Source organism: Pleurodeles waltl, chromosome 7, assembly GCF_031143425.1.
Source record: "Pleurodeles waltl isolate 20211129_DDA chromosome 7, aPleWal1.hap1.20221129, whole genome shotgun sequence".
NCBI classification, from domain to species: domain Eukaryota; kingdom Metazoa; phylum Chordata; class Amphibia; order Caudata; family Salamandridae; genus Pleurodeles; species Pleurodeles waltl.
Window position 1 is genome coordinate 462,540,660 of NC_090446.1, and position 12,595 is coordinate 462,553,254.

Genomic DNA, 12,595 nt, shown 5'->3' on the forward strand with positions numbered 1-12,595 from the left:
GGCGTTAATTTTTGGCATAGAAACTCTTTCTTTCAATCTTTCAGAATAGGGATTAGCGTCAGAAAGCATGGATGGTAGCACGGGTACACCCATGAACCACCCATGTAATGCCCCCTTGGCACAAAGTAGCGCACAGCAGCGTTTCATGCTGTTTTGCGTTACTTTGCAACACAAACCAATGCAAAAACGTATTTGCTTTGGTTTGTGAATGCTAAAAAAAGTTTAGTGTCTGTTTAGTGTTAAAAAAGCAACGCTAACCCAACCATAAACCTTTGAGAATCTGGGCCCTGGTGTCTAATTTTATCGGGCACAATAGAACCTCTCGTAATAAGGCCCAAATATTTTGGATGGTCAAACCTGCTATATATTGGAGAGAAGAAGTCTAGAAAAAAGGGTAAAACATGCTAAATTCAGTGTCCGAAGCACCTACTCAGCATGTTATGTCTTATTTCCAAGCCGAAAACTCAGAATAGGAGGCGTTTACTATAAAGGGGCCTGGTATTTATCAATGTGATAAATACCTCATGCTGTACTTGTAATCAGACCTATGTGTTATTTTTCTTGGTAAGCGATGTGAAGGTCAGAAAGAGTGTAAAGTTTTAATTAAAAAATCATTACATTGGAGAGGAAAAGCATTTTAACTTTGTATTGTCTGCTATACAACCCAATGACGTGTTCTAAGTCTAGACTGCACACTTGATAAAACACATTATATTGTAAGATACTGGCCAAATTCAGTCGCGGCTCGCCGATCTTAAAAAGGACTGGAGGGGTGCGACACAAAAGGGAGGGAAAGGGGAACAGGGAGGACGTGGAAGCCAGGGGTTGGGGGGAATACATTAAATTATTTATTAAAAAAATAACTTACCTTAACTTGCAGTGCGCCGCTCGTCCGTCACAGGCTGCATGCACAGGCACCCAGCCTGCCCTGCGCCAATCCTAACGCTGCTCAGAGCAGCATCAGGACTAGCTGGGAGCGCCCAGCTAGGGCACTCCCAGGCAGACTGGGAGCCTGTGCAGGCTCTCTCCAGCCCAGCAACACAGCTGCCAGGCTGGAGACAGCCTACTGTGCATGTGTGTTTGGCCGGCCCAAGACAGCCGGCCAAAGACACATGCCCTCTGAGGGAGACTGCTGAGCACTCTCCCTCAGTGTACGTCACCCCTGTGGCCCACCTCTTTCAGAACAAAAGGATAAAAAACCCTAGTTTATTATCCTTTCATTCTGAAAGGTTTGCAGCTTCTGCTGCTGGCGGGAGGGGGTGACACTCCTCTGCCTATATGGAGGAACCGCCACTGGCCAAATTACTTGGTCACCCTGTGTCCACATTGGGAACACCAAGTATGAGCTTAATCCTGACTGTTAAGAGCATTAATATAAAACAAAAATGTAGGTCTTATCAGTTTGGGATGCAAGTGTCACCAAAAAAGCCCCAAATTTAGGAAATCTTCATGACGAGCAGTTTTTTTCTGTGTTTGTGCAAGACAAAATTAAAGAAAGGAATAAAAAGACAAAAATAGAGAAGCATCTCATATAGGAAAGTAAACACAAGAACCCACGCACTTCAAAAGGTATAGACAGAAACAGATGAGTGTACAGGAGAAGGTGTAGAAGGGTTAACAGTAGCAGAAGGTGAAGAGAGGTTCTGTTTGGGCAGGAATGTCTCATGCATGGTAGATGGACATGCAGCCCTGCTCAGAGTTTCCCAACTGCAAGTGAATCTGGTATCCTGACTTTATTTTAGTCCAGGACCCACAAACTCCTCTGTGCATGCTCAGACCTATGTAAAAATTGAACATGAGACTCAGAGCCTAACTCTGATCTAAAACAGGGAATGGCAAAAATGTACCACTTAACGGACACAATACCATTTGTGTCTCTGGGATGTGCACAGTGAGCAGTGGTGGCAGCATACCATTTCCGAATCTATTGTGGTTGGGCTGACCTTTTTTCCTGTTGACAGAAAGAGAGCTATGCCTATTGGCCAGCTGATGTAAAGTTGCTTGTGCGTCAGGCCCAGACCCTGTGTTGACGTCTTTTCGTGCATGTGGAGTCTGTGTTGTGGGTACGATGACTGCTAGCAGGACCTGCTGGTTGTTAGTGTATGTTTGCTGTAGCTTTGGAGATCCATTTTGGAAGGTAGGAGGGCTACTAGGATGTAACTTAGTGTAAATCCAGCACCTCCATACCTCTAAAAAAGCTTTTGCTTACACTATCAAAGCACATAACTACTCGAATCACTTCCACACCCCAACCCCGACTGTACCTATGAAGAGAGGACTTTTTTTAGGAGGGTGGCACACTGCAGCGGTTAAGCATTGCTTCTTGTGTGGCACACAAAAATACATTTCTTGGACAAACCATTTCATATCATCAGCTGTTGCACACATTTATTTTTCCTAGGTGGTATGTACTCACACCGAAGTATTGGAATATTTACCCTGCTCCGTTTGATACCTATGTGAAACACCTATGACCATTAGAACATATGTTTGAAAAATTGTGCTGTAAAATGAACTATGTGGTCTCCATATTCCCAAAAAGTCCTTCAGGTAGAATCTACCCACCATACTAATTGTAGAGGCTTCTGCTTTCTTGGCGTAGTGTGAGGCCGGTATGAAAATATGTGTCGTGCTGCTTCTAGTTCTGTGCCTGGATCTGAGAGGACCTTTGGCACGACAATCCGGTTTGTTACCAGCAGGAGTCACAGGCATTGGACTTAGACCACAATGGCCTTTCTTAACAAACCAAATAATTATAATAATACCTGACCTTTGCAATCTAGGGACTGTACTGTACGTCTTTTAGTTAGAGGGGCCCCACAGGGAACTCACCTGCCTTCGGGTAAGTGCAGATGAGCAAGTCGTCAGGCCGAGCCTGGAAACTCTCCACTTCAGCCCAATTATCAGCAAAACACTTGATGAACGGGATGCCTTGGATGATTTTCATTGGGGACCGAGTGATGTCTGTTCCCTCTTTCTCCATTTGGGTGTAAAGGTGGCTGAAACATAAATAGAAATCATTGGTGATCGTTAGATGCACAGGACATCAGGTGGTGCTAAAATGCTTTTGAAGATTACTTTCTGGTGATGCCATAGCTTAATTTCTAATTCTTCATCCCATTCCTTACATCATGAGATTTTTTCCTGTATTCTGAAGATAGCCACATCTCTGCCTACATAAATGAAAAATGTGCGAAGGCCTTCCCCTTCACGTGTGCCTATACATGATCACCTTTAGCCAAGGACATGGTAGGTGGGGTGGAATGGTCGTGAGGACTCATTAGAGAAAGTAGAATTTGAGTAAAGGATTACCAATAAGTAATCAAAGTGCTACTGCCTCATTAATTACTTGTTGCAGGTTAGGAAGAGCAACAGTAAATAAGAAGGCTCAGATCATCGAGAGAAGACTAAGGCCTCCAAAACAAATCGAATCCCAAGCACCCTTTGAAACTGATGGCCAGAAAAAGGCATTCTGCCAAAATCAACAAAGGGCACAAGTTAACAAAATCAAACCAAAGAGGAAACCACAAGTGGGGTCCACAGTCCCCCACAAGGCAACAGACAGTACCCAAAAAACACATTAGGGGAAGACCAACCTGGGGTAAAATCAATGGCAGGGTAAAAAAAAACTCCAAGAAGGTGGGGAAAAACATCCCAGAGCAATGCCAGGACCTTTTATGCCGATGAGAGAGACAAGCCTGGAAGATGGCAGACATGTATACCACGGATCAATGTATTCTTACCCAAACCAGAGAACAGGAAGTTCTAGTCAAGCACAGGGCTTCCAGAAACAAGCCAACGGGGCTGAGAAAAACGAGAGAGCCTTAAGTATAGAGCCGAATAGCCCCTTACAAAAAGCAGGTTGAACCTTTGCCCAGTGCCACAGCACGGGGCAAGCATGTGACCAATGCCCTCACCAAAAAAGGATAGAGGGGAAGGGATCGCAAAGCCTCAAAGAAGAAGGCTCACAATACATGGTAACTCAAGCACAGGGCCACCTCAATAAGGGGACGGCCAACTCTGAAAAGCCTCTTTGAAAGATCTGTCCTTTGGTAAGATTCGGCAAAACAAACGCCCCAAAATATGCACTCCTGACATTGTCATGATATAAAGTAGGTTAGCGTTGACAATTTGGTTATACATACAGGGACCATATATGGTCACTTCACAAACGGAGAGCTGCCATAGTGTCAGATACGATACTTTCTAACACACCCCTCACGAGTTAATGCATGCACCACAATGCATGATGATCATTCACTGCAGCACTCACCTGATCCTTTGTTTCCCGAAACAGGTCGCTAGCGCATGTTGAAAGTGTTTGTTTACCGCCTACAACTGTATACTAAAGAAATACCCGACCTTTAATTACACATACCAGCCCAGGTCCCAAGGAGACCCTCAAACGATAAGGGCTCGAAATGTGTTGACAATGTATTCGAAAGGGTTAAAAGGGGACGGACAGAGGCTCCAGGGTCCCCAAAAGATTACACACAGCCTCAGATATTGGACATTTTCTTTACCTGTCCTAATTACCACATGACGGGGGACCAATTATTTTGGAATACATTAACGCACTGGAACCTGAGAATTAGTGGACTGATATATACTGTGGACTGTATCGCCAGTTTTCTTTATTAATTTTATGTGTTATTTTGATTTTTCAAAATAATGTTTATGCATGTTCGCGGTCACTTATTTTACTTGGGCACTGGGTCTCAAATTTCACATATGATGTTGTTATATAAAAGTGCAAAATTTAAACTGTGTATAATGTGCCTTGAATAATTATGAAATAATCATACGATTTGAGTAAAAATGCTTGCATAATTGAGTTGGATAATACTGGTGATTTATTGAAACAAACTTAAATTGTTTAAAAGTGCAGTGATAGGAGCATTTCTTTTTCTTCTTGTTGACCGGCCCAACCTCGATGTCATTTCATAGGGGTCTCATCCGATTACTGTTTATTGTTTGATGAGCGAGTTGCATACTCACAAGAGTTTTCGCTTGGACAGCTTAAAAGGATCGGGGCCATTGGGCAGGCGCGGCTCCTTCGCTTGGGCAGAGGAGCGTCACCCCCCCCCCCTCGCCTCAGCAGCAGCTGTAAATCTTTTACTAAAAAAACAATAATAAACTGTGTTTATTATCGTTTTTTAGTAAAAGGGGCGGGGCCACAGGCTGTGACGAACACTGAGGGCAGGCCAAACACACATGCGCAGTAGGTCCTCTCCAGCCCAGCACTGTGTTGGCAGCCTAGAGAGAGCAGGCACAGGCTTCCAGTCTGCCTGGGAGCGCTCTGGCTGGGCACTCCCAGCCAATTTTAGCACTGCTCTGAACAGAATTAGGATTGGCTTGGAGCCTGTGCCTGCAACCTGCCTGCATCAGAGGAGCGGCGCGATGGTGACAGCAGCAGCAGGGGTGATACAGGTACATTTTTTTAAAAAGTAATTCCTACCTCCCTTCCCCCGTGCATGCCACTCTGCCCCTGTTGAACACCACGAGCTGCTCCTGCCATTGGGATCATTTCTTGAACCTTCACACAGAGTGGACATACATTGTTTTGAGTGCAAATAGTCTGACCTTTAAACTGTTCATTGTTTCATTTCAACACTTTCCCTTTTCTATAATATGTCCCAAAAAGACACTCTTTCCTACTCAGAGAATTACATTAAGAAACTTTTGGAGAATCCATCACCCTTTACAACAAAAATAAATCAGTTGACAACAAAAAAAAAAATTGATTGTGGCAGACTTCCGAGATTAATGAAGAAACATATATGGAACGAGCTCCATGGTGAAATTTTACTGGAAAATCTAAAGGCTGGAAATGTTCCTTTGCATCTACAGGTGAAAATGGCTAGTGATTTTCACTGACGATTCCATATACAACAAGTATTTGCAATGCAACGGGTCTCGCGCTTGCTCATGTTAGAGCTGATCGCGTTGTAAACTCCTAACCCGACTTTTCATCTATCGTCAAAAGTGCTTTTATGTACGTAACCCGCAAAAGTGAAATTAACTGTGTAAAGCACTCTACTTCTGCCAAGCGAAATTGCGCTAGGAAAATAGAGGAAAAGTAGTCCACGATCCGACAGAAAACAGCAAGCCTCGCATGTTTTCAGTACTTGGTCGCTGCGCTCGAGGAGGGCTAGCCACCGGAAAAGGCATGACATATGCATGCCTTCCACTAATGAAAGCAAGCAGATTTTACTAAGCAAGCCCCCGAACCAATCAAAAACACTGACATGACGTCGACAGGGCTCCGAGCCCTTTTCTAATAACTAAAGCGTCTCGCTGCGATACGCATGCGCGAGCGCATGCAAGGAAGGCTCGACCCTAAAAAGGGGTTTAGCTGCATTGGCACCAAATGCAGGACGGACTGAATGGTGCTCTTAATAGAGACAGACTAATAGCTATCCAACAAAAAACTGGAAGAGATTCTTAAATTAGATTAAATCAGGAACAAACAGCACCATCATTACAAAGAGCAAGAGCTGTTGGCTAAAATTGAGAGGCAAATTGATGGACTTCAGGAATTTGCCTGCAACCAAAAATGAACTAAATTTAAAAGGTGGTGAAAAGAATTTTAAACTTGCAGTTGGCCTGCTTATTCGAGGGAAGATTACTACTCTATATCAGATCGGACTAACAAGGCAGATCTAAACAGAGATGTATTACATTCTTGGATACTGTTCTTCTTCTGAATCAACTACCGGCCAACATCCAAATGAGGGGACTTCAACACTGGGCTTTAATTGACAGCCAAAACATACGAGAGGCCAGGGGAAAACAAGAGGAGGGCAAATATGGAAGATGATGACATGATGAAGGGTATACAAAGGGATAAAAGAATCCAATACTCAATATGTCCAAATCAACATTGTCTCATGATTAGAAAGCTTTATTATCAAAAGGTCTTTTCTTTGTGCAATTTGGCCCCACTGACTACACCCAGATGAAGATTAAAGCAATACAATTATTTTGAAAAATCTGTCAGAGAACATTCTTTCAGGAAAAAGATAACACCACGAAGATGGAAATTATAAGACACCAAAAGAAGTCAACTTTTATTCCACCTGAATTGGCGAGTTCGCCAGAAATCATCACCTTCAAGACAACTACACTTTCTGCCATCTATAAACTTGAAAATTGATTGAGGTACTGAAAACCAAATTTACCAAGACTACTTAAATTTGTATTAACCCCAATCAGAGGTAATGAGAACATCATCATTAAACCTACAGACAAGGGGAAGCAATAGCGTTGCAAGACTAAGATAAACACACAGCAGAAGGCATGCAGCAACTCATGGACAAAGAATACTACCGAAAACGATCCAACTAAAGAACTTATGGGTGTAGTCACAATACAATTCAAACAGGAGTCAAGAAAGGAACTAGAATTATACTCTAACAAATCATAGATGATTTTGGTTTTATACCTCTTACCACAAGTACACAAAGACCCCCAAAAATCACCAGGAAGGCGAGATGTTTCTGGCTGTGGCACTGTGTTAGACTCTATTTTAAAGCCTTTATCAAAATGTGTTGAATTCTTTTTGAAAGTCATTTAAAAAAAACTACCTGCTGATTAATTCAGAATACTGCAGACCATTAACCAGATTAAGAACAAAGAATTTGATATTCAAAACTAGATTCTGGTCACCCTTTATATAGACTCACTATACACAAACATCCCACAAGACGGGGCACTTGAAGATATCCAAATCTACCTGGATAAAAGAGAAAGATCTCACCAAGTCTCAAATGAATTCATCCTACAAGTAGCAAAACTGCCTCTCACATGCAATTACCTTCTATTTAATGGAGGCTATTATTTACAGGTCAAAGGGACTACCATGGGCTGTCCTTTTACACTGGAGATGGCAACACTATAAATGGTGGAATTCAAACAAATATACCACCGCTATGAAAAGGCTGGCGGATAACAGGCATAGGGGGCCACAGGAGGGTCCCTGCACTGCCCATGCACTTGGCATGGGCAGTGCATGGTCCCCCCTGCCCAGCACCATGGCAAGACAGTGGACATTGTGAGGGTGCTGGTGCACCATGGGGGCTATAGCACTGACACCGGCTCAGTTACGGGCCAGAGATTATGCTGTAGCCTGTTCCCTGCTAGGCCAGTGAGCAGAAACTTAGGTTTCCACCCTCCGATTTAGTGGGAAACCCTTAATAACTCCAGTGGGGAGGACACCACGTAAGCAGCAGCCACCTGTCGGGAGATCGCCAAACTCAAAATGATTCCCTTAATCTCATCATGGAACCCATTATTTCTGTGATCGTGGAGACGTTTAGATTCAATTAAGATGATGCTTTCTATGCTTTTACTTTAAATAATTCCTATGTTGCCAGTTAATATCCCAGAATCCTTCTTTAAAAAAATGTATTCTCTGCTTTCTAAATATTCATGGGGTAACAAAAAGCGAGAGTTTCTCTTTCCCTTCTTAAACATTCTAAGGCAGTAGGTGGAGTTAACTATCCCGATTTTAGTCGCTATAATGGAGCTTTTGGTTTATGTTGAGCTTTTCTTTGGATTTCCACAGTAGATTTTCCCTATCATCTTTTATGTTTGGACATTGAAAGGGAATTACTTTTTCCTTGTACCCCACAAAAAAATTATTTCTCTTTATTTGAAATCCTTGTTCACTTCTCTGCCCCTGTTTAGACATATTTCTTCTTTGCTTTGATAAATAAATCCTTCTACTGCTTTCTCCCAATCTACCTTTTTGACTATGCCTATATGTTATAAGAAACTTAGAAGAATACATAATAGACCTATCTTTTGGAAATCTTGGAAGACTAAGGGGCATATTTATACTTTTTGATGCAAAACTGCACTAACACAGTTTTGCATCAACCGGTTTTGCACCGGCTTGCGCCATTCCTGAGCGCAAGTTGGGCACCATATTTATGGAATGGTGCAAGCCGGCGCAAAGGGTTGACTAGCGTAAAAAATATGACTTTAGCCGGGTGGGGCTGGCGATATGGGAGAAGGGGGTTTTGCACCAAAAAATGACGTTAGGCTGGTTAGAGGCAAAAAAATGCCTCTAACCAGCCTACAGTCATGTTCTGACATAAAACCATCCATACCACATGACTCCTGTCTTAGAAAAGACAGGAGTCATGCCCACCACCCCAATGGCCAGCACAGGGAACCAGTGTCCTCTGGGCATGACCACTGCACGCTGTGTCATGCAGTGACCCCAAGTTGGGACCCCAATGGCACTTTAATTTAAAAAAAGGAAAATACTTACCTAAACTTACCCTACTTATCTGGGATGGCTCTGTTCTTTGATACCAAACAACCCAGAATTCAGAGAGGCCACCATGTAGTTGGGGAACTCATAATGACCAGCGTCCAGCACATGTATTTGCAATGGCTTCCCTGTACACTTACTATGAGTCTCATTACGACTTTGGTGGTCCTTAAAGCTGACCGCCAAAGCTGTGGGGAGGATCCATCGTCAAAATGGTGGCATTACAATATTACCACCAGGCTGACCGGTGGGAACATTGTAATACCCATTCCTGCCAGTCAGTGCTAGAATATTGGCATCAGCTCCTTTAAGGGAGCAGGGGCCAATAGCCTAGCACGCCACCACCATCAGAATGCACACTGTCTGCAAAGCAGACAGTGCACATTCAACAGTGCTGGGCATGGGGACCCCCGGCACTGGCTTTCCACTAGCCTTTTCATGGCGGGGTCCCCGCCATAAAACAGCTGGCAGAAACTGGGGTTGTAATCAGCCTGGTGGCGCTGAGTTACAACTCTGACCACCATCACCCCACTTGGAACAATGTTCCTGGCAGGGACAGCGTTCTTCTGGCAGGTCCGCCCGCCATTGTTGTAATGTGATAGTCGAACTGCCGAGTTGCGGCGGTTCGATTGCCCCCGAGAGGCTGGTGGTCCTAGGACCGTAAGCCTCGTATTAAGGCCCTATATTTTAAGATTTTGGAAAGACACAGTAGGGGCATATTTGCTCATGCAAACATATGCCCTCACATGCATTATAGTGCACTCTGCCTTGTGGCTGTAAGCCCTGCCAGAGGGGTGACTTACTTATAGTGCATGCAGTGTTAGTGATTAGGCCACTCTTGACCCATGTCGAGTTTGCAACTTTTAAATACACCTTGTCATGCAATTGCAATGGCATTCTGCATGAGGCTGGTGTAGGGCCTCTCAGAGTGGCACAATTTGTGCTGCAGTTCTGGGGGGGGGGGGCTCTTCATTACCCATAACCTGGGTAGCAGGGGTACCATTTACCAGGGATTTTATAAGGGTGGCTGAAGTGTCAATCCATAGTACAGTTTTGGGGATGAGGTCTGTCCCTGGGGATCTGTATAGCAGGGACCGAGGACACTTATGGTTTGAAACCACATAATTTTCCTGGCAAAAAGTGGGGCTACCATATCAAAAGAGGCACTTTCTCACACTCCATATTAAGTACGTTTTTTACTCCTTCCATTCGATCCATTACGATCTAAGTCCAAGGCTGAGCTGCTTTGGGAACATGACTTAGGTACCTCATGGGATATCTCCTTTTGGAATAAGGGTTGGCTTCATATTCATAAGATATCCCGCTCATCTAGCGCAACACAAGCATTGTTTTTCATTTATCATAGACTTTATATTACTCCAAGTCGTATTGCTAAGTTTTCTACAGAGAAGTCAGGTAAATATTAGTCTTGGGATTATGAGAACAGTAATCTTATCCATATTTTATTTTGGTGCCCTAATATGTCGTTTTTTTGGCATAAGGTTTGGACTCAAATTAAACACATGTTTAAGTCTCCCATTGCTTGAATGTCTTAAATTTCTTTTTAGGACCTAAAGCCAAACTAATAGATATTTGTTTGGCAGTTGCCTTTCAGCAAATAACTATTAACTGAAAGCATTCAGCTAAAATATCATGTGTGGTGGGAATCTATTTGTCACTAGCATAACTAGACATCATACATGCATCTACCTGTACAAATATACAAAACAGAGATCCTTTATGGTTACCACTGAACATCTTTCTTCAAGAAAATGTGGATCAGGTTTTCTCTATATCCAAAACATGGATCTTTGTCAAAACATATCTCTTTGTCTATTGGCCCCACCAAAAGATGCACAATTTTACTCAATGGGGCTCCCTTAAGTAAGGTAAGCTCTATTGATTACCTGGGGGTAAGAATAAGTAACGATATGCAATGGGAGGCCCAGGTTGACAAGAGCACAGCACTTTTAGCACATAGATCTGGGGCTATTTTGCGGTTTTATAAATCTACCATTGCGAAAGCTGTCTCTGCAGCTATCAAAATCTTTCTAGTGAAGGTCCAGGGTGCAGTGTCTTATGGTGCAGAGATTTTAAAATGTTAGCAAATTATCTGTGGGGGAAAACAGTTTTATAAGATCCCTTTTGGCACGCCCTTGTAATACCCCATTGATCCCAATGTTCCTGGATCTTGGTTTCTCCTGCATTTCTGACGTAATAGCCCCAAGACCCCTACTTTTCTGGGTACGAACCTGGACTACCCTGGAATTAGCTGTGTACAAGGAGTCTCTACAAGATATCTTAGAGAGACCTAATGCACTCTCTATTCCTTGGCTGAATTATATTGTGAGATGGCTTTACATTCTGGGACTACGGGACTTTTGGAGTCAACCCTATAATCTAAGGAAGGCTCATAAACATCATCTGAAATCAGTTTATTGGTCTTACGTCAGGAACAGGTACTTGATATGTACGTCACACGGTCGACTGACATTCCAATTTCTTGACTTCAAGTGGCACCCTCACTTTGAACCATTCCTGGATTTAATCCCCAACTTATTAAGCAAAAGCTTGTATGTCCGCTTCAGGTATTGGTGCTTACCTTTGAGGTCTTTTACTAGTATGTGGCGACCTGCACTGACAACTGATCTATGTCCCATTTGTAATTGTACTTCGGAAACTTTAGTACATTACATGTTTATTTGTCCTGCTTATGAGTTAGCTCAGCGGAAGTGGATCCGCCCAGCCTGTAGGAATATGGGTATGAGACATTGTAAAGATGCATTGAGACTGATGATGAGAGATACCCCCATTTTTTAATCTATCTTAAAGTAATTATTGTTCTTAAATGTATTTATACACTGATTTTATATAATAATTTTATGAATATCGTGATACATTGTTTGATGCATATCGGATGACAATGAGATATAGTTTCTTATCATTATATAGGCCTTTAGATAACTTATTGGGGAAGTATGCTAAGGATTTAAGTATGCTAAGGATTTTTAGCATACATTTTTTTTTCTTTTTTATGACTAATTGATTGTTTAATCTTACCTTAATCTTGTATTTATTATGCATTTATTGTCATTTTAGCTGTGATTGTATTGCTTTGATGGTTACATTTGGCTGAATAAAGCTTATGTGTGATGATGAATATCTTTTTGTCTTTATATTTCATATTGATGATATATCAATATCTTTTGGTGGATTATTTATTATGTGTCACATTTCTCTTTTTATAAAATTACTTTTACTGTCACGTCATCAAATGTGAGGACCTGAATTATTACTGGTATAGATTTATAGTAA

At 42.5% G+C, this 12,595-nt stretch overlaps 1 protein-coding gene across 2 annotated transcripts in view; it reads right to left on the bottom strand.

Annotated features, from left to right (window-relative positions):
- The window catches only part of LOC138304193 (sulfotransferase 1 family member D1-like), a 225,798-nt gene that overhangs the window by 203,172 nt on the left and 10,031 nt on the right, over positions 1–12,595 (bottom strand). For both annotated transcript variants that reach the window (XM_069244045.1, XM_069244046.1), the window contains exon 2: positions 2,833–2,999. In XM_069244045.1, coding sequence (XP_069100146.1) covers positions 2,833–2,983 — 151 coding nt within the window. In that variant the 5' untranslated portion in view covers positions 2,984–2,999. The remainder of the gene's footprint in view (positions 1–2,832; positions 3,000–12,595) is intronic.